The sequence below is a fragment of the Esox lucius genome, chromosome 15 (genome assembly GCF_011004845.1).
Source record: "Esox lucius isolate fEsoLuc1 chromosome 15, fEsoLuc1.pri, whole genome shotgun sequence".
NCBI lineage: Eukaryota > Metazoa > Chordata > Actinopteri > Esociformes > Esocidae > Esox > Esox lucius.
This window is the reverse complement of record NC_047583.1, coordinates 15,724,131-15,742,636: the sequence shown is the minus strand read 5'-3', so window position 1 is coordinate 15,742,636 and position 18,506 is coordinate 15,724,131. Positions and strand designations below refer to the sequence as shown.

General features: G+C 43.4%; 2 protein-coding genes across 6 annotated transcripts; one reads left to right on the top strand and one right to left on the bottom strand.

The window, feature by feature from the left end:
* Nucleotides 1-949: 949 nt before the first annotated feature.
* On the bottom strand, nt 950-5,097 carry prph2la (peripherin 2-like a). 2 transcript variants are annotated; one of them, XM_010878877.4, is made up of 4 exons: nt 4,783-5,097; nt 3,845-4,645; nt 2,283-2,529; nt 950-1,624 (listed from the first exon to the last, which is right to left on the bottom strand). In XM_010878877.4, exons 2-4 carry the CDS (start codon nt 4,423-4,425, stop codon nt 1,358-1,360), a joined length of 1,095 nt encoding a protein of 364 aa, XP_010877179.1. In that variant the 5' UTR covers nt 4,426-4,645; nt 4,783-5,097; the 3' UTR covers nt 950-1,357. The 2 variants fall into 2 exon arrangements, with proteins under 2 accessions (XP_010877179.1, XP_019909605.1); XM_020054046.3 differs by having other exon boundaries at nt 4,985-5,097.
* Nucleotides 5,098-5,753: 656 nt separating this feature from the next.
* On the top strand, nt 5,754-16,486 carry LOC105015604. Of its 4 annotated transcripts, none has more exons than XM_010878878.4 (20): nt 5,754-5,862; nt 6,438-6,560; nt 6,763-6,852; nt 7,003-7,125; nt 7,379-7,534; nt 8,220-8,301; nt 8,398-8,593; nt 8,738-8,881; nt 9,008-9,198; nt 9,515-9,572; nt 9,788-9,875; nt 9,955-10,084; nt 10,180-10,360; nt 10,443-10,758; nt 10,915-11,014; nt 11,129-11,247; nt 11,372-11,544; nt 11,630-12,212; nt 13,494-13,597; nt 16,006-16,486. In XM_010878878.4, the coding sequence occupies exons 2-20, from the start codon at nt 6,473-6,475 to the stop codon at nt 16,129-16,131; spliced, it is 3,048 nt and encodes a 1,015-aa protein (XP_010877180.3). In that variant the 5' UTR covers nt 5,754-5,862; nt 6,438-6,472; the 3' UTR covers nt 16,132-16,486. The 4 variants fall into 4 exon arrangements, with proteins under 4 accessions (XP_010877180.3, XP_019909581.3, XP_034153132.1 ...); XM_020054022.3 differs by having other exon boundaries at nt 11,621-12,212; XM_034297241.1 differs by lacking the exon at nt 5,754-5,862 and having other exon boundaries at nt 6,464-6,560; nt 6,748-6,852; nt 11,621-12,212.
* Nucleotides 16,487-18,506: the final 2,020 nt, after the last annotated feature.

The window sequence follows — 18,506 nt, the reverse complement described above, 5'->3', positions numbered from 1 at the left end:
TAGTTTAAAGAGACAGCCTTAAGCAGTGGCTCCCTCCTTTGTGTAGTGTGTCTAGCTCTGTGCCTATAATCGGATATGTGTGTTAACTGATTGGAGGGGAGATGTGTATGTGAAATCCCATTAGGACACACTGGGGATAATTAGAGGCGGTGGGGGTCTGGACAGTTCTACTTTTGCTTAGAAAACCTCATCTTGGTAATCATTCACTTACAGGAATATATTATTATTATTATATCCGTTATTGTAATTTAATCACAGATCATAAAAAAGAAAAACACCAATTTAAAACGTCTTTCAAAGTTGTTTCATTGTAGTACAGTATATAAATGTGATATTTCTTAAGTGCCAACACACTTTGGTCTTCACACTTCTCCTGTAGTGTTTCAACAGCTGTATACTTTTAACTGAGAAAAAAAGTATTGTACCAAAACTGGTAAGAAATTATTAGCACTTCCCTTAAATTATTACCTATTACCTACCTCTAGAAATACAGTTTACTAGACCTTGTTATAATTGTTTTAACATTGCAGAACTGCTGTTTGCAGGTACCGCCATACTTTGTGAATGTTAAATCTGGGCCATTCGCTCGCCGCTCCGGGGTTTTATTAAGCCATTCTAGGGGTTCTTTTGATGTGTTTGGAGTGTTTTATTAAGCCATTCCAGGGGTTCTTTTGATACGTTTGGAGTGTTGTCCTGGAAGTTTTTCGGCACATGTTTAAATATAGCACTCTAAAATTATATTGATTTCATTATGTGTTGCACACATTCGAAGCATTGGCCTACTAGCCCAATAACTGATTGTTGGCTTGGTGTTATTTTCTTTGCACACATAATTTGGTCAATTTTAAACTTTTTTCAAATGCATTTTAAAATGCATCTTAAACTAGATTTTAAATTTTTTTCCTTCATGGTAAGTACCATCATTTTCAGATCTTTCAAGTGGATAAAGTTTGACCTGAATGCAGTTGAGTAATGCAGACCCTTTTTGATTCAATTATTATTTGTTAAGGCAACACAAGCCTAATTTGAATTTCACACAAATTATTTTACTTGTATGCGTATTTGAAAAAAGGTAAGGCATTACATCATGGCATAGAATTGATGACACAAGTTCTTTTTAAACAAGCTATACATTTCAAAGGTTAACTATTAGGACAATACTGTGTTCTGTACCATGTAACAAACATTTGGGGTTAGGTTTGCAAAGTGACACATCCCCAAATCCCATTTGTAATGGCCACCCTCTCTCTTAGAAGAACATTGCTTGATTTGCAAAAGCCTCCATGTGTCTTTCAGGCAAGCTTCTTTGTAGATTGTATTGCTCAGGGGAGTTCCTGTCCTGTGAAGTGGACTTGGGTCAACTGGCCAGAGGTAACTGTTTAGGGAGCACATTTTCTGGTCCATAGTGGGCTCTGGAGGAGACATCCATGTTGGGGTCGCCGTTATTGGCTGTGTCAATCTGGTTGCACTTGCCCAGGCTCTTTATGATGTTGAAGTTAGAACGGGCTGTCTCCACAAAGCTGTTCTCCAGGAGCCAGCCGTCTGACTCTGAGTCTGGGTCCCCCTGTCTCAGCACGTTCTCCAGGGAGGTCTGGAGGTAGCGGACCCCTGTCAGCACCCACAGCTACAGCAGGAAACAGAAATGAATAAGGTCATCCCATTACCAGGTATTTAGGCATTAAGGCGGAATGGGTTGTTGTATATGGCCTATATATGCATCGAGTTGTGCCTGGATACAGAGCTTAGCTGTGGTATATTGGCAATATTCCATAAACCACCAATATGCCTTATTGCTATTATAAACTAGTCACCAATGCACTTAAAAAGTGATGTGATGTCATACCTGTGGTATCTGGTCTCATATACCACAGCTATAAGCCAGCGTTCAGGTTTCAATCTGCCTTGTTAATAACTAAACTGTTGACTAGAGTTAAATCTGGGGGTTCTGTAAGTAGCCTATCACGGGACAGCTTTGTGTAATCCAACAGAGGTCAAGGGGTGTGTTGACTCACAAAGCCGAGCACGGATAACTCTGAGACAATGTCACAACAGAGATTTAGTGTAGGATTAGGTATCATGCAAAGTGAATGAACAATACTACTAATCACACTTAGGGGGGAGAAAGAAGATGAAGCAAATGCCCTCGTCAATTCCAGGCAAGGACAAGGTGACATAGACACTGTACTGCAAGGTAGGTTGAGTTCTACATCTATGGGGCACTGAAGCCCCATGAAAACCACCAGTATGAAAACCACATCCCTGTCTGTCTCCTCTGCGCTTACCTCAAACAGCCAGATGATGAGGACTGTGAAGCCAATGGACTGCATGATGCTGCTGTAGTGCTCCAGCAGGGCCTGGCGGCAGCCTGAACTCCACAGGTTGAGGTCCTCGGTCTGGTGTTCATAGTTGAAGTGGGCTGAGTTGTTAGTGATCTGGTGCTGGATGCAGGGGCGTGGTGAGTTAAAGTTACAGCAGCTGAAGGGAACCCCATCCATCAGGTATTTTCCCTCTACATTACTCCTCAGACGACTAGAGAGGCAAAAAAGAAAACAGGAGGGACACAGAGACAGAGACTGAGTCAGTGATGGACCCAGAGACAGAGAATGAGTCAGTGATGGACCCAGAGATAAAGACTGAGTCAGTGATGGACACAGAGATAGAGACTGAGTCAGTGATGGACACAGAGATAGAGACTGAGTCAGTGATGGACACAGAGATAGAGACTGAGTCAGTGATGGACACAGAGATAGAGACTGAGTCAGTGATGGACACAGAGATAGAGACTGAGTCAGTGATGGACACAGAGATAAAGACTGAGTCAGTGATGGACACAGAGATAGAGACTGAGTCAGTGATGGACACAGAAATAGAGACTGAGTCAGTGATGGACACAGAGATAGAGACTGAGTCAGTGATGGACACAGAGATAGAGACTGAGTCAGTGATAGACACAGAGATAGAAAAAGTAACAGTGATACATTTTAAAATAGAGATGTAGACAATGTCAGTGATCAAGACAGAGATGCAGTGTCAGTGATGGAGAAAAAGACAGAGACCTGGAAGTGATAGTAATGGCGATAGAGGACAGAGACATAATGGAGATAGGGATAGAGACATAATGGAGACAGGGATAGAGACATAATGGAGATAGAGATAGAGACATAATGGAGATAGAGATAGAGACATAATGGAGATAGGGATAGAGACATAATGGAGATAGGGATAGAGACATAATGGAGATAGAGATAGAGACATAATGGAGATAGGGATAGAGACAATGGAGATAGGGATAGAGACATAATGGAGATAGGGATAGAGACATAATGGAGATAAACACAGAGGGTTTTATTGGTTTTGCATTGATCTTGAGCCTCTCAAGATTCAAGTACTTCTATTCATTCTTGTTTTAGGATTTTGAGTTGAGTGATCAATGTTGCCAGGATATGCTTGCAACAAAATTAAGTCACAAAATGCTGAAAATGCTTAGTTTTGAATACCTGTACATATGTTTGTCCTGTACAGCCACAGTCCTTCAACAACGTATTTTTTTAACACAACCACCAACTTTTTGCTCCCAGAGTCTTTAAAATCCACTCCAGGACTTATGCAAATTACAAATAATTGGGATATATTGTTTGTATGTTCTTTATCTATGAATATAATCACTTTTATACCTTAGCGAGTGGTTCTAATTATGTGGAGCACATATCGGCACATAAATGACTATTTTTTCAGATTGTAAAACATTGTGTAGTTGAGGCGCTAAGCTAACATGGGCGTAGAGCAGGCCTCTTGGTCTGACCTGACAGGTATGGTATCGGTGTGTATTCTTGTCTTAACTTACCCCACTACCTCCCTGTTAGACATGTCCAGGAATCGGTTGCTGATCCACTGGATCTGGAACCAATCTCTGTAGTTGGAGTTACCGCAGCAATGGAACTGGATCTGCAGCAGGTCCACAGTGCGTTTCAGGAAGCAGCGCCCCGGTGTGTCAGTGTCTTTATAGTAGCGCATCGCGTTGTGTAGCCCCTGGTCCAGAGCCTCTTCAAGCTCACCGCGCATTCCGTAGCACATGAGCGCCCCCGCCAGGACGCAGAAGGTGAAAAAGAAGGTGCACATGATGTATGGCAGCATCAGCACTTTCCAACGCAGGAACTTGGTGGTGTCTGCACAGTCGTAGCAGATCTTTCCACCTAGGAAGTTGATACCACAGGCGACAAGGCCTGTAGCAATGAGCATGTTGGGGACAGAGTGGATGTCTCTCTCTGCCATCAGTTCCCAGCGCTTGTTGATCTCCACCTTTAGAAAGAGCCCCAGACTGAAGAGAACCACACCTGACACCACGGAAACCCAGTTGAGGATCCATAGCACCTGGGCCAGCCTGTCTCTGTTGTTCTTGGTGAATTTCACTTTCAGCACAGCCATTTTAGATTTCTTTGTTTTGTTTAATCCAGTGTTCAGGTAGTTTACTGAATGGGGGTGAGGACATAAGGAAAGGAAAAAGGAGACACAGGGCTATCAAGGGATGAGGGGAGGGGGCCAGGATAGTGGATGAAAGCATTCTCACATAAGCAGCTTAGTTCAGAGACAGAATTTCTTGAGTAGGGGTCTCCATTTTAAAGGTGTCGGCAATCCCGAGAAACCACTAGGAAAACAGCATGGAAGAGCACAATGGAAATAACATGATCACATATTCCTCTTAAATATTCTCCCTGCTGGTGGACACAAACATTAGGAATAATATTGCATACCCATATTGAGCCATCAAAAAGTGCGAATTACCTCAATAATGTGCCAAGCGTATAATCAGATGAAATATCTCAAATAAACTGGAAAGAGAAAACCATAGACCAAAGCATATGATGTCTCAATCATTTGGTTTGTCATCCTGAGAGATTTCTCACAACGGCGTGATGGGCCGAGCGCCTTTATCACAGTTCAGCAAGAGAAGGCTTTGGTTGTCTGTCCTGAACACAGGTCATACCTTCACGTGAACGCCATCTCCGCCTGATCTTGCTCCCATGTCTCCATTGACACACATCTGAATGCTTGGCCCGGAGAGAGGCGTAGTGGCAGAGATAGAGCTGACAGAGACGGCACGCGCCAGCACCAGACTGAGTCTGCTGGCGGAGAACCCTGACACTCCTAATAATCCCCTCTAATCATGAATCAGCCCTGTAGGATTTGGACGTACCTTCTGCCACCTGCTCAAATTTGACTGCAGCACCACAAAGAGTTGCAATGGCCACTGGTGTGTGCGTGTAAATGTGTGTGTGTGTGTTTTATTGACTGTCTGTGTATGTTTGCTTGTACTTTTGTTTCCAGTCAGCCCTTTTCTGGGTCTGTTGAATTCTCCTTTGCCGAAACAGTTTCAGGTCAAAGAAAGGCAATATGGCAATATGGAGATGAAGTCAGTTTGTGATATGGAAAATATTTCGCTTTTTGGCTTTGCTGAAAATGTGACGTTTGTGCTGGCCTCTGGTGCTTTGAGAACGCTGTACATGGGCCAGTTGAAAAAAAAAAATGGCTTAAGAGTTAACACTGACAAATGAAAGCTCCAAACACCTTGATGCGTTTTCCTTTATCCTCATGTTGTGATTGTATTTGCAACCAAGCGCTTTCACCTTCAACCACACTCTGCTATTCCCGCCTCTCCCTGCCACTCACACACACATCCAACATCTACACAGCCGGTCAACCAATGGGATGTCCAGAAAGATAACAGACAATGAGATTACTGGATTACTGTGGCCCGAAAGGAGCTTGTGTAGAGGAGAGTCCTACAGTGGACACACGCTGGCCCGGTCGCACATCCACAGAGAGAGATGACCTGAGACTGGGAGCTCCAGACCACTGTGGCAGGTACGTTCTAGAGACCACAGTTCAATTCTGTCATGGTAGTTCATTAAATGTCTATCAGTTGCAGTACTCGTGTTCTTGAATCTGACTGGAGAAATCTCAGTCTTTAAATGCAATGGAAGCCAACGAACGATACAGGATCTTCATTTAAGACAGTTCGCTATACAGCATTAAAATTATCAGGAAATTGGATTTATTAGGTGAATTACAATAAACAGAGGATTTTTAAAGCAAAATCAAATGAAAATTACAAATGACTTCAGAAGTCTTTTAATCCTTTAAACAATTACTGGTATAAAATATCCTGTACCATAACTCAATGTTGATTGATTTAATTATTATTTTAAAATAGGATTATAACGAACTATGGATATGAGGGATTATGTTCAGTAATAGCCTACTGAAAACTAGATTACAGTTGTGTGGAGCCACAGTGGATGAATTACTGTTGCTTCTGATGTAAGAACCTTCTGCCTGCAAAATGCATTCAAACAGAATTCAAAGGAAAAGAGCAAACAGTCTGTTTTACACCAATGACTTATGTTTGTGTCTGGTTCATTCCCTATGTTAAACCCCAGGGGAAGGACCTGACAGAACATACCATCAGGATAGAATGGACACAGAGGACGTGTGGACGAAGGCCTTGGCTAGCAACAACGTGAGGTCCATTGTCCGCTGGCTACGTAGCCTGTCAGCTGAAGGTCAGAGCGCTGGACTGGCAATATGAAACCAGGAACTCACTCACTAGGTTTTAAAATGGTTGCATACTAGAACTATAATGGTTAAATCATTATCAAGTGTTCATCATTACTGACATATCAAAGCAGGTCATGCATTTCATTACGACACTTCATATTATTGCATTATTTTGTCTGTTCCTTTCATCAGTCTTTCTTTAAGCAGGAAATGCTCGTGAGGAAGACATTCTTGCCGCTTTCAGCACCTGGATCCAGAGGACAACTGAAGATTCGAAGAAGGAGTTACTCACCCTGTGTAAGCAGATATGCACCCCAGCACCAGCTATCCAAAGCAGAGCTGAAGGTGCTTCCAAGTCGTTTCAATGGCTTTATTCCTTCTCTCTGGGTCCCTCTCTCCTCCGCCCTCCCCCTCCCCTTCCCCCTCTCCCCCCTCCCCTCTCCCCAGGCTTCAGCCGTTGCCAGGGCCTGTGGATGTTCCTGGACCATAGCTACTTCACCAAGGTGCACCTGAGACTGCAGAGGCTGAGGAACCTGCTGACTCTGGCCCAGTGGGGGAGGAGGCAGAGAGGTTTGGCACAACTCTGGCATGGTAGCCTGCAGTATGACTCCAGCCCTGTCCCCCTCCCATAAGGATCACAATGTTTTCCTGACATCATCTGGATACTTTGATTAGTGCAGTCAGGTTACCTAGACTCTTAGTGAGGTCTCTAACAATAAAGGGGAAGTGGTAAAAACAGGATTGGAACTGCAGTTTCTATCAACTAGGGTGTACTCTGATTAGGATTTAATAGTGTTTGTCTCTTCTGTGCTTGTGTGTGTAGGTTTAGGGGTTCCATGTGTAATGTGCAAGGCCAAGTGTGGATTGTTGGTGAGGCAGGACTGCTGGAACCGGGAACACAGAGCTCTGAAGCAACACATCTGGCTGGGTCAGCTTGTCCAGTGGTGGGGCATCACAGGTCTACTGCCCAAGTACCCTGGTAGGGAAGCACTCATTAACAATACCACACACATTCAGACTGTATCAAATAATCTCACATTACCACACACATTCAAACTGTATAAACTAATCTCACATTACCACACACTTTCAGACTGTATCAACTAATCTCATATTACCACACACATTCAAACTGTATCAACTAATCTCACTTTACCACATACATTCAAACTGTTTAAACTCATCTCACATTACCACATACATTCAAACTGTATAAACTCATCTCATATTACCACACACATTCAAACTGTATAAACTCATCTCACATTACCACACACTTTCAGACTGTATCAACTAATCTCACATTACCACACACATTCAGACTGTATCAAATAATCTCACATTACCACACACATTCAAACTGTATAAACTAATCTCACATTACCACACACTTTCAGACTGTATCAACTAATCTCATATTACCACACACATTCAAACTGTATAAACTCATCTCACATTACCACATACATTCAAACTGTATAAACTCATCTCACATTACCACATACATTCAAACTGTATAAACTCATCTCACATTACCACACAAAGCTGTTTTTGCACTGGAACTGTTTTTGTTAAGAACATTGCAGCTGAAGTGTTGATTATGTTGTGGTATTATAGGGTTAGTGTTAGTCTAGTATTTATAAGGACATCTTGTGTCCTCTCAGAGGCTCAAGAAATGAAGCGGATCGCTCAGATGTGGAGAGAGATATATCAGAACCACCACAGGTCCTGTCTCCAGATCCCTGGGTAACTGTTCCAACACTGACAGGCTCATCTGCCTCTTTGACTCCTTATTCCTTCTGTTGTCCACATCTCGCTCCTCCTCTCCTTTTATTTCATTAGTTGGGAGGAGGAGGAGGAGGGAAGGGAAAGGTGGACTTCACTTATCCAGTGCATGGTGGCTCAGATAAACAAAAAACATGGCCCTGTTTGGACTTCTGAGGACTGCCCAGACCAGTGCTACCCGCCCCCTAACCTGCAGGCCCTGCTGAAGCTAGTGCTGGTACCTCACATCGACACCATGTCTGTCCAGGCCATTGTATCCAGTTTCTATCAACTAGGGTGTACTCTGATTAGGATTTAATGGTGTCTGTCTTTTCTGTATGTAACTGTGTTGATGTGTGCGAACTGAATATACGCTATTCTTGATATGCCCATTGCACTTAACACAGCCTGTGCCCAGCTCATGTATTTCATCCTGGACATAGTAAATTTCCTGCAGTGCAAAGATGACCTCCTGCAGTCCTTCTGCCACGCCTTCACTATCCCTCCCAGATTCTCTCAGCAGATCCGGGCTTTCTGGCTCCTCGACCAGGGACACGTCCTGGTATGTTGACCTTGGATATCACAGTAACGTCACGTTTATTGGTGTGTAGGTCCTTCTGGATTTAGCAGAGTTCTAAAGAGCCAAAATGGCAGCGAGAGCATCCTGACTGTCATTGCTTCTGTGTAGGGCTCCATGGAGCTGCTGCTGAGCCCCAGGTCTGAGCCACCCAGGCTCTCCTGGGAGCACCGCTGCATCATCCACAGCCTGCTGAGGAGAAAGCAGCATCGCCTGGCACTGAAGTACATCTACTGGATCAAACCATCGACAGACACCCCCTACGACCTCAAACTCTGTCTCGATGTACTTCTGCAGAACAGGTTCTCTTAACACTACACCAAAATCGACTGCTACATAGAAACAGTATATACACACTGCATATTTACATTTTAGCCATTTTAGGAGCAGGAGTTTTTATCCAGAGTTTCTGACGTTAGTTGTCATTGAACCTGTACTGGGAACTGAACCTACAATCCTGACACTGCAAGTGTCATGCTCAACTAACTGAGCTCATGGGACAGTTTTTATTTCACTCCATATCATTTCCAGATGTATGGACTGGTTGTACAACAGGTTGCAGGGCTGTACAGTCTCAGAATGTATGCCCACTTATATGTTGAATTCTCTCCCCGTAAGCCATGTCTCCGAGGCCTGGGAACACCTGAAGAAAGGTCACACAGGAAGTCATGAGCTGGTCAGTTTCTTCGTCAGTGGATGTGAGAGGCTCGGCCTGTCTGGGGAGGCTTCAGACTGTATGGAAGAAATGTGGACAGTGTTACACTGTGACAGATATATGATACATGACATGCAAATATGTCCGGGCATATGAATGCCGTTTGTATGTCAGCTATCACATTTTCTGTTAAACAACTTTCCCTTTATTCATTTCTGGGCCATTGTACTATTCAGTCAGAAGAGGCTGAGAGTCGATGTGTTGTCGAGGGGCTTCCCCAGCTTCCGAGTACCACAGGAACCTCTATGACAGTGAGGGAGCCAGGTACAAGTTAGACATAGAAACATCACATCATCGTCGTTATCAAGTATTTGAAACGTCAGGTAAACGTTGTGATTCCCAGGTGGTCCTATTCGTCCATTCTCTGCCCTGCTGTACCACTCTCAGAGCATCCACACTCTCTCTTCAGAGGATTTGGTTACACTCCTCAGGGAATCCATTACTGATCTCAAACAACCACGGCCAGCAGTGAGGTGCAGTCAATTAAAACACCGTCCCACCAAAGGTTGTTCATGGTCAACACTGGCACCCATCTTCACCGTCTGCTTTGTTCTTGTCCCTGAGCCAGTGAGGAGGTGGCGTGGCCAGTTGAGCGCCAGGAGAGGAGAGGTGGATATCAGACGCTGAGTCTGATCAGCCAGGCCCTGAGATGTCTCCTCTCTAGCTCCTCCACAGTGGATGTGGTGATGGACAGGCCGGGAGGGCAGGGAAACACAGACCAGCCAAATGACCACCTGCCTGTAGCTGAGGTACTTTAGTCCTCTGTCCAAGTTATTGTTCTCAGTGAAAGTGATTTGTCAGTAACAATTTGTTCCTTTTGTCTGAATTCAGGAGGAACACATGGCCCCAGCACAACTCTCTTCTTCACCCCCATCCAGGGATAGCTCTGCCTCTGACTCTTTAGAGTCTGCTTCCTCTCTGCCCCTGAAACAGGATGTCTCATACGTGCAAGGTAGCACAAAAAAACTGGAACACATCTCCTTTCTGCTCCGTGACAGACAGCGCCAGGGCGGGCAGGACGACAGCCCCTCCCCACCAGGAAACATCCTCCCGTCTCCGACACTGGAGGGCTCTACCGACCCCTTCTCCATCAACAGCCTCAGCAAAGGCAGCATGGATGTGGAGGAGATGGTGGACTCCACTGAGTGTGAGTTCAGCTGGAATGGCTGGATCTATTTTAGACCCATTTAAGGCAACATTTTGTAATTATGTTCTTGACTGATATGCAGTCAGAAATTCTTTTTCTGGTCATTTAAGATCTCAAAAATGTACGCTTTTGTTCCCGTCATAATGTTTGTACTAGGTGGTGTGGAGAAGATCACGGCGCGTGAAAAACCAGGAGACGACATAATCACTGTGGAAGAGGAAGCAGTTCCCCCTGTAGATCGAACAATAGATAGAAGGTGAACCCTGTCTATTTTAACCTTTACACAGTGTACCTCTGTTCTGAGGCCATTGTGGAATGCATCGCATTTCAAAATACAGACATGCTTTTAATGTGGTCATTTATCCATTAGGCAAAGTCTGAGCCGACTGAACCTGCATCCTCAGTTCTACAGCAACGAGGACAACCAATCCATGCCCTCGGCTTCTGAGAGCCTGATGGAGAGTCATAACTTCCTGACACCTGACTACGGTGGGTTTCAACTGTTACAGCACTCTCAGTAATCTGGCGGAGTTTTTACTCTACTGTGTGCTTTGACTGACAAATAATTCAAATGTGCCGCTGAAATTAATGTATTGTGTTGATGTTAATCCAGACAAAATGGACTACTGCAAAGAGGTGACTGAGGAAATAATGAATGCACCAAATGTGACAGACATGTGGCTCGTCATACCTGAAGGGGAAAAAGAGAACATTCTCCCACAGGCCACCACTTTCTCTGGGGCTGCTGCCCCATCTCTCTGCTTCCTGGAGCTGGAGACCTTACAGGTGAGTAACCTGTACTTTGCCGTCTATGTGGAGACATCTGTAACATGTTGGCCAAATGGGTTTTTGTATCTCTGAGTTTGTTCAGAGGGCATCTGACCTTCCGGAGCTCAAGGAGGAAGTGGAATGTTTCCGCCGTGACTCCCAGGATGCAGTGGACCAACCAGAGATCCTTACCTGTGCCCTCACAGAGACCACTATGGACCTCCTACCTGAACTCCACCTGACCCTCTGCTCTCTGGAGAATTTGGGAGATGCAGGTTTTGGTTGCCCGGGGACAGAGAGAGCCTCTGCCCTGGAGGGAGACCAGGAGAGCAGGGGCTCTGGGAGGTACAGCAGACCCTTCTCTTTCCAGGATTCCTCCATGCTCGTCCCCCTGCGAAGGTCCTTACGCTCCAGACAACTCCAGATGCATGGAGTACCACATTCCCCTAGGACCAGGACAAGCCCGAGTCATGTACCCCAGCCAATCCTCAGCTCAGGCCCTGAGACATCCAGGCCTGGAGGGGGGAAGGTCTCGCACAAGAAGGAGGCGGCATGTTTCCGGAGTAGTACAGATGATAGGCTGGGCCACTGTAAGCTGGGTAGCTGGTGGAAACAAGCCCTGGAAACCCGGAGGGCATCCACTGGTCTTCTGCCTGCCATGGAACAGGTTACCACCATCTCACAAGGTACGGTCTGATATAGTTTTGCTGTGGGTTTATCTGGAAATCAATAGTTTAGTGTGCTTGATAATGCCACCTACCACAAATTTAACATACAGAATGCATTATTTTGCTATTGAAATGGATTGAAATCACAAACTAGTCCATCTTGCACTTAAAAAAGCCACTTAGCGTCACAGCTCTCAAAGGTCAAAGGAGGTTTTGAATAGTTTTGCACTGATTTGCCTACAGAAAAGTCAATATTACACACAGTACATGTCAACGGTGTGTGTTTGTGTGTGAGTCCATATTAAAGAGAAAAAATGGCACCAGCATCATCTTTCTTTGTCCTTTTGACAGGCAACGTCATAAGAGTTGCCCTTTTGTTCAGATCACTTGATTGATGGCGTGTTACAAACAGCAGCAGCAGCCCAGGGAGGTGTGTGCGCGTGTTTTTTGTGAGAGTGCCCGTACATGAACGTGTGCCTGTGTGTGTGTGTGTGTGTCTCTAAGTCGCTAGAGCTGGCCTGTTGCTGGCACTCAGTGGGGAGTGAGTGCCTGGAATGGGACTCAGGTGCATGTGCTGGTGGACAGGGGGTCCTCAGCGCTGCTAGAGGAGTGATGGAGGATGAAATGCAGAGCGGAGGTGGGGGGGGGGTAGTGTAGTGTCAGAACAGGACTTTTCTCAGCCTTACCACGGTTAATCACCCGTGACCCCCCCCCTGCACTGGTGTTACTCAGAGCAGATGGAGCTCTGCTGGGCCTTGCTGATCACCGCTGGGACTGGGGGAAGCACGGCTTACTGCCCCACACACCTCACCCATGCCTGGCCTCATCGCTGGGCTCACAACACAGCAGGGAACAAATGTGACCTTTACTTAAAGCTACTGATAACAAAACGGTGTACTGTAGATTTTTGCATATTACTCTTGACAATATATTTTATGATTTAGACAGTATATTGCATAGTTTTGAAACATTTTGCATTGGTTATATTGTCACTGTTAGGCTATACCTGCAACAAAACAATTTTTTTCCCTCATAACTTTTTTTTAGGGAGCTAATTTATTTTGAGCACTATTATTTCCTGATACTTAATATTTGGAACATTTTGACACATCAATACAAGTTAAGAATCAGAACAAATATATTTTTTTAGAATCTACAGTATCATGAGATCCTCTGCATTTAGTCATCACTAATTAAAGATCAGTTTAAGATGAATAAATTAAACTTTCAGAAAATAGTTTACCTTTACATCTGCTCAAGGTCCATCATTTACCTAAACATAATTTTTTTCATCCACAGAAAAAAGGGGATCACTCGTTCCTGGGGGGGCTTACTCCCACAGTCTAGTCAGCTTCCAGGAATCTCCCGCCAAGCAGAGAGGAGACAAGTGGGAGGTCAAACAGGTTCATGTCATCTCTTTCTGTGTTCAAATGGTTTTACGTGGGTGGAGTCAGTCTGGGGGGAAATATGCCCCAGTTAGCCAACAGGGGGCAGTGTTGTTGCAGCTTGGATGTTTTTTGGTCTGATTTCAATGATCTCATTCAGTACACAGCATTGTACCCCCCCATTGCCTCCTTCACCACACTCTGTCATGTCATCTAAGGATATGTTCAATATTGTATTTTGGCTTAGTTTTAATGCATTTTTTTGTACATTTATGTTACATTAAATAGGTATTGAATTGAGCTAATTAACTATTAAATAATTCACTTTGATGCTACAAACACACTGTAAGCATGACATGATTGTGTGTTGTTCTGCATAGTTGTGCCTGCTCAACTGCTGTTTTTGAGTGCCTTGAAAGATCTCGCCTCTCGCTATCATGTTAGCCATGGTTATACAGCATGTGTACTGTAATGTTGATGCACTGATATTAGGTAGTTATAAATGGTTATGTGGTTGTGATTGATTCAAGAAGGTAATTGTTTAATTTGGTGTGCTTGCTGAAACAAAAACTCAACATGATGATTGTGATTATTATTGCTCTACAACATATAGGGCCAACCCATAAAAGCTGCAGAGATCAAAACAACATTAAAACGCACAGTCTGACTGGCCTAATTAGTTTTCTATTCCACAAGCACTTTTGACACTATAGACATATTTTCACAAATCCCAGTGCACGTTTGAATAACCATAGACTTGAATGGAAAAATGTTCAGTCTTCCATCATTAATTCTAGAAATGCCATTAAAACTTAAAATGTGCAACCTGCTCAGATAGGGTTTGTGTTTACAGCTTTCTGATAGCATACAGAATATATATATGTATTGTATGTATGGAAATACACCTTTAAAATGTGTTTAAATAGTAACATGCTGGATTTACCTGTCCTTTAAAGCTACGAACACCAAATCAACAATAAAATGTTACAGACTAACTTATCAATATACTGTTTTGGACATTTCCATTCACCACTGCTTTTGATTTGTTTTATTTCCAAACACAACCTCTTTGTTGATATGTGTTGATGGACTCAATTCAGATGACTTTTTACTGCTTTTCCTCTATAACTATTTAGCTTCACTTCAATGGCTGAAAATAGGCTTCAACAATATGAACCGAAATCTCGGCTACACAACCTAAAACCTTTAGAGCTTAAAACACCTTGAATGGCTTAAAGGAATCCCTTTAGCATACTTAAATAGTCCACATAACTAAACACCTACAGATCCCCCCCCCTAATATGTTCAGCCTAAAATAGTGTAAAGTCTATTACTACCATTATTACTGCTACCATCACTACTACAACTACTATTAATTCATAACAATACACACTTCCAAACTAGCAGGCAGCCCACATATCATTCTGTAAATGTACTTTTCTAGTTGTAATGTTATTATCTTATTGGTTGGAGTCTTGGAACCATATGGAGCTTAGCAGGCAAAATATAATTACAGCGAGTTAATCCAAGATGACGTAGATGATTACACCTTTGGGATGTTGGCTGGTGTATGGACCATCTGTGTACATTTGTCATGGTTTTTGTTATATCAAGTGCTGATACTGCATCATTCTAAAATAGTAACCATCACAAAAGATACGGAGTTATTCCAATAAATGACCTAAAAATACTGCTTACATTGATGTTATAAAGTTACCTAGATGTTTATTTATTTTTTAGTCACAAAGCTTATAGTTTATTCTAGTGAGGTAATACGATTCTCCATCATGTGCGACAGATAAATAGAACAAAGTAGTTAGGGTTGAATTAGTATTAAGGAGTTGATAAATTGGCATATAGAGAGATACTGAAGACTAATGTGAGAAACGTCCACACAGGTTTTACTATGCAGCATATTATCAAACCATCTTCCATTAAAACACGGCAGAAGCTCCAGATAATGAGACAGCAGGATATTAGATTTACCCTTATTAATATTATGGTTATTCATTTAAACCATACAGTTGCCTTGTTTTTCTCTAACATGTCCTCAAGTTCAGATTAGCTACGATGAAGCAATTTTACATTCTAAATATGTACCGGTATTTTGCCGGACACTGCTACCGCGGGGCAATTATTGTACGAATTTAGCATCTTCTGAAAATCTCCATGTTTGCATTAAGAGAGGCACGCCAAACAAAGAGAGCTAGTTGTATGTTGGTGACACATGGAGGAGATTTACTAAGAGATGAATGGCCTCTATTAGGAGCATTTAATCAGTGCCTGGCCCTGTGGTTTCAGTCTCCATCAACCCCCGGGGAAAGATTAATGGCCACAGGATATTTCATCACCCGCTCTACTCCCCAACTCAGGATATGAAGGCCTAATTGTGTCTGCTTGCTGCTTTGTCGTCCTCTGTGTTCCAGGAGGAGAAGGAGGAGACCATTGGTTGGAAGGCCTCTGGGAGGTTGCCCCACCAGTGGGCGGAGAAAGGCACGGCGGGCCAACGGGGAACACGGGTGAAGAGGGGCAAACGAGTGAAGCGGGCATGAGGACATCAAACGCGTTCCTCATCTATACTGTAGTACTGTAGAGACACAAACAACCACTGCCTGTGTGGAGGATCTAAACTGACCAAATAAGTTGACCATGGACCGGATCTGGACCCAGAGAGAGGTCCATACGGACCCCGGACCCTGATGAAGAAAGTTATTATGCAGTATACAGATATAGACATACATTTTCTCTATGCAAATAAATGACAATGTCTATCATGTTGCCACCCAGAAGTCATCAGTAGCCCTGGCGTATAGTACTACTGTAGTCATCACTGTACATCTACTCAGGCACAGACTGTTATTAGCCTTTTGTTAATTGGAGAAACAAATAAATCCTTTTTCACATTAATGGCTTCACATAACCCAAATGGTTTCTTAATTGCTGTTGTCACATATTAAAACGTTTCAATAACGTTGGCCTCCTTGGCTGTCATGGATGGCCCAGTAACTCCTAGTACAGCACATCACCTCTACTCATCATTTACTACCTCTCTGGCTGCATTTACATGTTTTAAACAATAAGCCCAATTTGTTAAAAAAAAGAATATCCTAAAGGGGCTGTCTAAATCCAGCCCATGTCACCTCTCATCTGATCTCTCTATCTGACTGGCCAGATTCGTGATGAAAAGTCTTGATTCCTGTGGGGACCTCTGTTCCTGTAGGCTGTTGATCTGCTCTCTGGACACACCCTGCTCCTTACAGAGTAATACCAAACACACCAGAAACAGTCAATAGTTTATCAATAGTTAATCAGTCAGGAATTATTTATACAGGTTAAATTATTGAATAGTTCACAATCCCAGTTAACAATTTCAACAGTAGGATTTGTAATGTTTTGTCTTGATGATCTGAGAGCATGATGTGTGTGATCGTCTGGACTGAGAGAAAGGCTGAAGACACGTCTTGACTTATTCATTCTATAAGCACAACATCAACAACTTTTGATAGTCAGTTTCCCCCTTTTTAAAAAGGATGTCTGCCTTGCCGTTATTCCAACTCATGAAAAATGGATGACCTCCCAATGCTTGCTGCTGCCCATCTCTCCCAACATTTGCACAGGGGCCTGGGTTTGCATTTAGGTTAGCATCCCTCCCCCATCTCTTGACTTGAGGTGGAGGGTGTTGAATAACTTAACACACATTTCAGTTTGACACACTTCTGCTTGGGGTCTCCCCTTGGTCCCACGAGCCGGACCCACACACACAGACTGCATTATTTAGAGAGGTGTGTGTGTGCATCTGTGCGTTACCTTCTGGAGTAGTTGGGCATCCCGACATGACCTCACAACGTGTGACAACACTTTTGTTAGCCAATTGGTGCCAGGGGTCAGAGTTGGCACAGGGATTTTTTTCGGACGCTTTAGTTAAACACCCTAACGGTCTTGAGTGGGTTTGGCTGCAACAAAGGTTTCATACAATAGAATATCTTCGTGTACATCTTACCGTGCAACGACTTCACAGCGGTGCAGGTTAATTCATGATTCTAGCTCAAATAAGGCTCTTAGATATATTCATGGGACAAAAACACCTATTGATGACAAAAACATATCAGGATCCACAGACTGGGAATGAAAACCATTTTCTAACCGCACACATCCAATAGCTCACATTCATCTTAAAAAACGGAAAACTGATAACAATCATGAAAACCCGGGCTTTGCGCTGCAACAAAATGACACATAAATCATATGGTTAAAAGCCCAACGAAACATGATGTATTCATTCTTATAAATACTTGTCTTTGTGCGGCGGAGGCAAGCTCTGGCAAATGCAGGGCGCTGAACGCATAACTCTCCACGTGAGCACCCTTCCTGACCTCTATAATGTCATTTTTACCGCTATTTCATCTATGTCCACATCATCTTCAAAATGAGTGTCCTTCGCCTTCCACAGTGTATATTAATATACAGTAGGCCCAATCTTTTGTAGGGGGCTGCTACTGAGGAATATTTCCCCTGTGTGGCACAATAAAACTAAAATAACCTCTAACACAGAATGACGACTAATTTTTGTAATATGGAAATGAGTGTTCAGATGTATATCATCTGTTATTCGTGGACTGAAATTATCAGCAGCAGCTAAGGTCATGGTTTCCCAATTTCTTTTCCTTTATAACCGACCATAGTGGTAGAGCATGCACACACCAAAGAACACGTTATATCGTTTTACAGGCTCTTCAAGACATTTAGCTGAACATAGATTTGAGTATGGCTTTGATGAATGTTCGGAGATTGACTCTATGTATAATTAGGGTGATCTAAAACAAGTCGAAATCTGTTGTCTTTGCTGATTTGAACGTCCCAGAAGTCTACTGTACACCAGATGGTGTCACTGTTGCATGACCAATAAGTCTGACAGTTACCCGGGCCT

What these genes read in the sequence shown, in the direction of transcription:
- prph2la (XM_010878877.4), bottom strand. Translation starts at nt 4,425, where the DNA reads ATGGCTGTGCTGAAAGTGAAATTCACCAAGAACAACAGAGACAGGCTG. An exon ending in TCTAACAGGGAGGTAGTGGG is followed by an intron (nt 2,530 to 3,844) that starts GTAAGTTAAGAC and finishes TTGCCTCTCTAG; the next exon opens with TCGTCTGAGGAGTAATGTAG. An exon ending in TCATCATCTGGCTGTTTGAG is followed by an intron (nt 1,625 to 2,282) that starts GTAAGCGCAGAG and finishes TTCCTGCTGTAG; the next exon opens with CTGTGGGTGCTGACAGGGGT.
- LOC105015604 (XM_020054022.3), top strand. Translation starts at nt 6,473, where the DNA reads ATGGACACAGAGGACGTGTGGACGAAGGCCTTGGCTAGCAACAACGTG. An exon ending in ACGTAGCCTGTCAGCTGAAG is followed by an intron (nt 6,561 to 6,762) that starts GTCAGAGCGCTG and finishes TTCTTTAAGCAG; the next exon opens with GAAATGCTCGTGAGGAAGAC. An exon ending in GAAGGAGTTACTCACCCTGT is followed by an intron (nt 6,853 to 7,002) that starts GTAAGCAGATAT and finishes CCCTCTCCCCAG; the next exon opens with GCTTCAGCCGTTGCCAGGGC.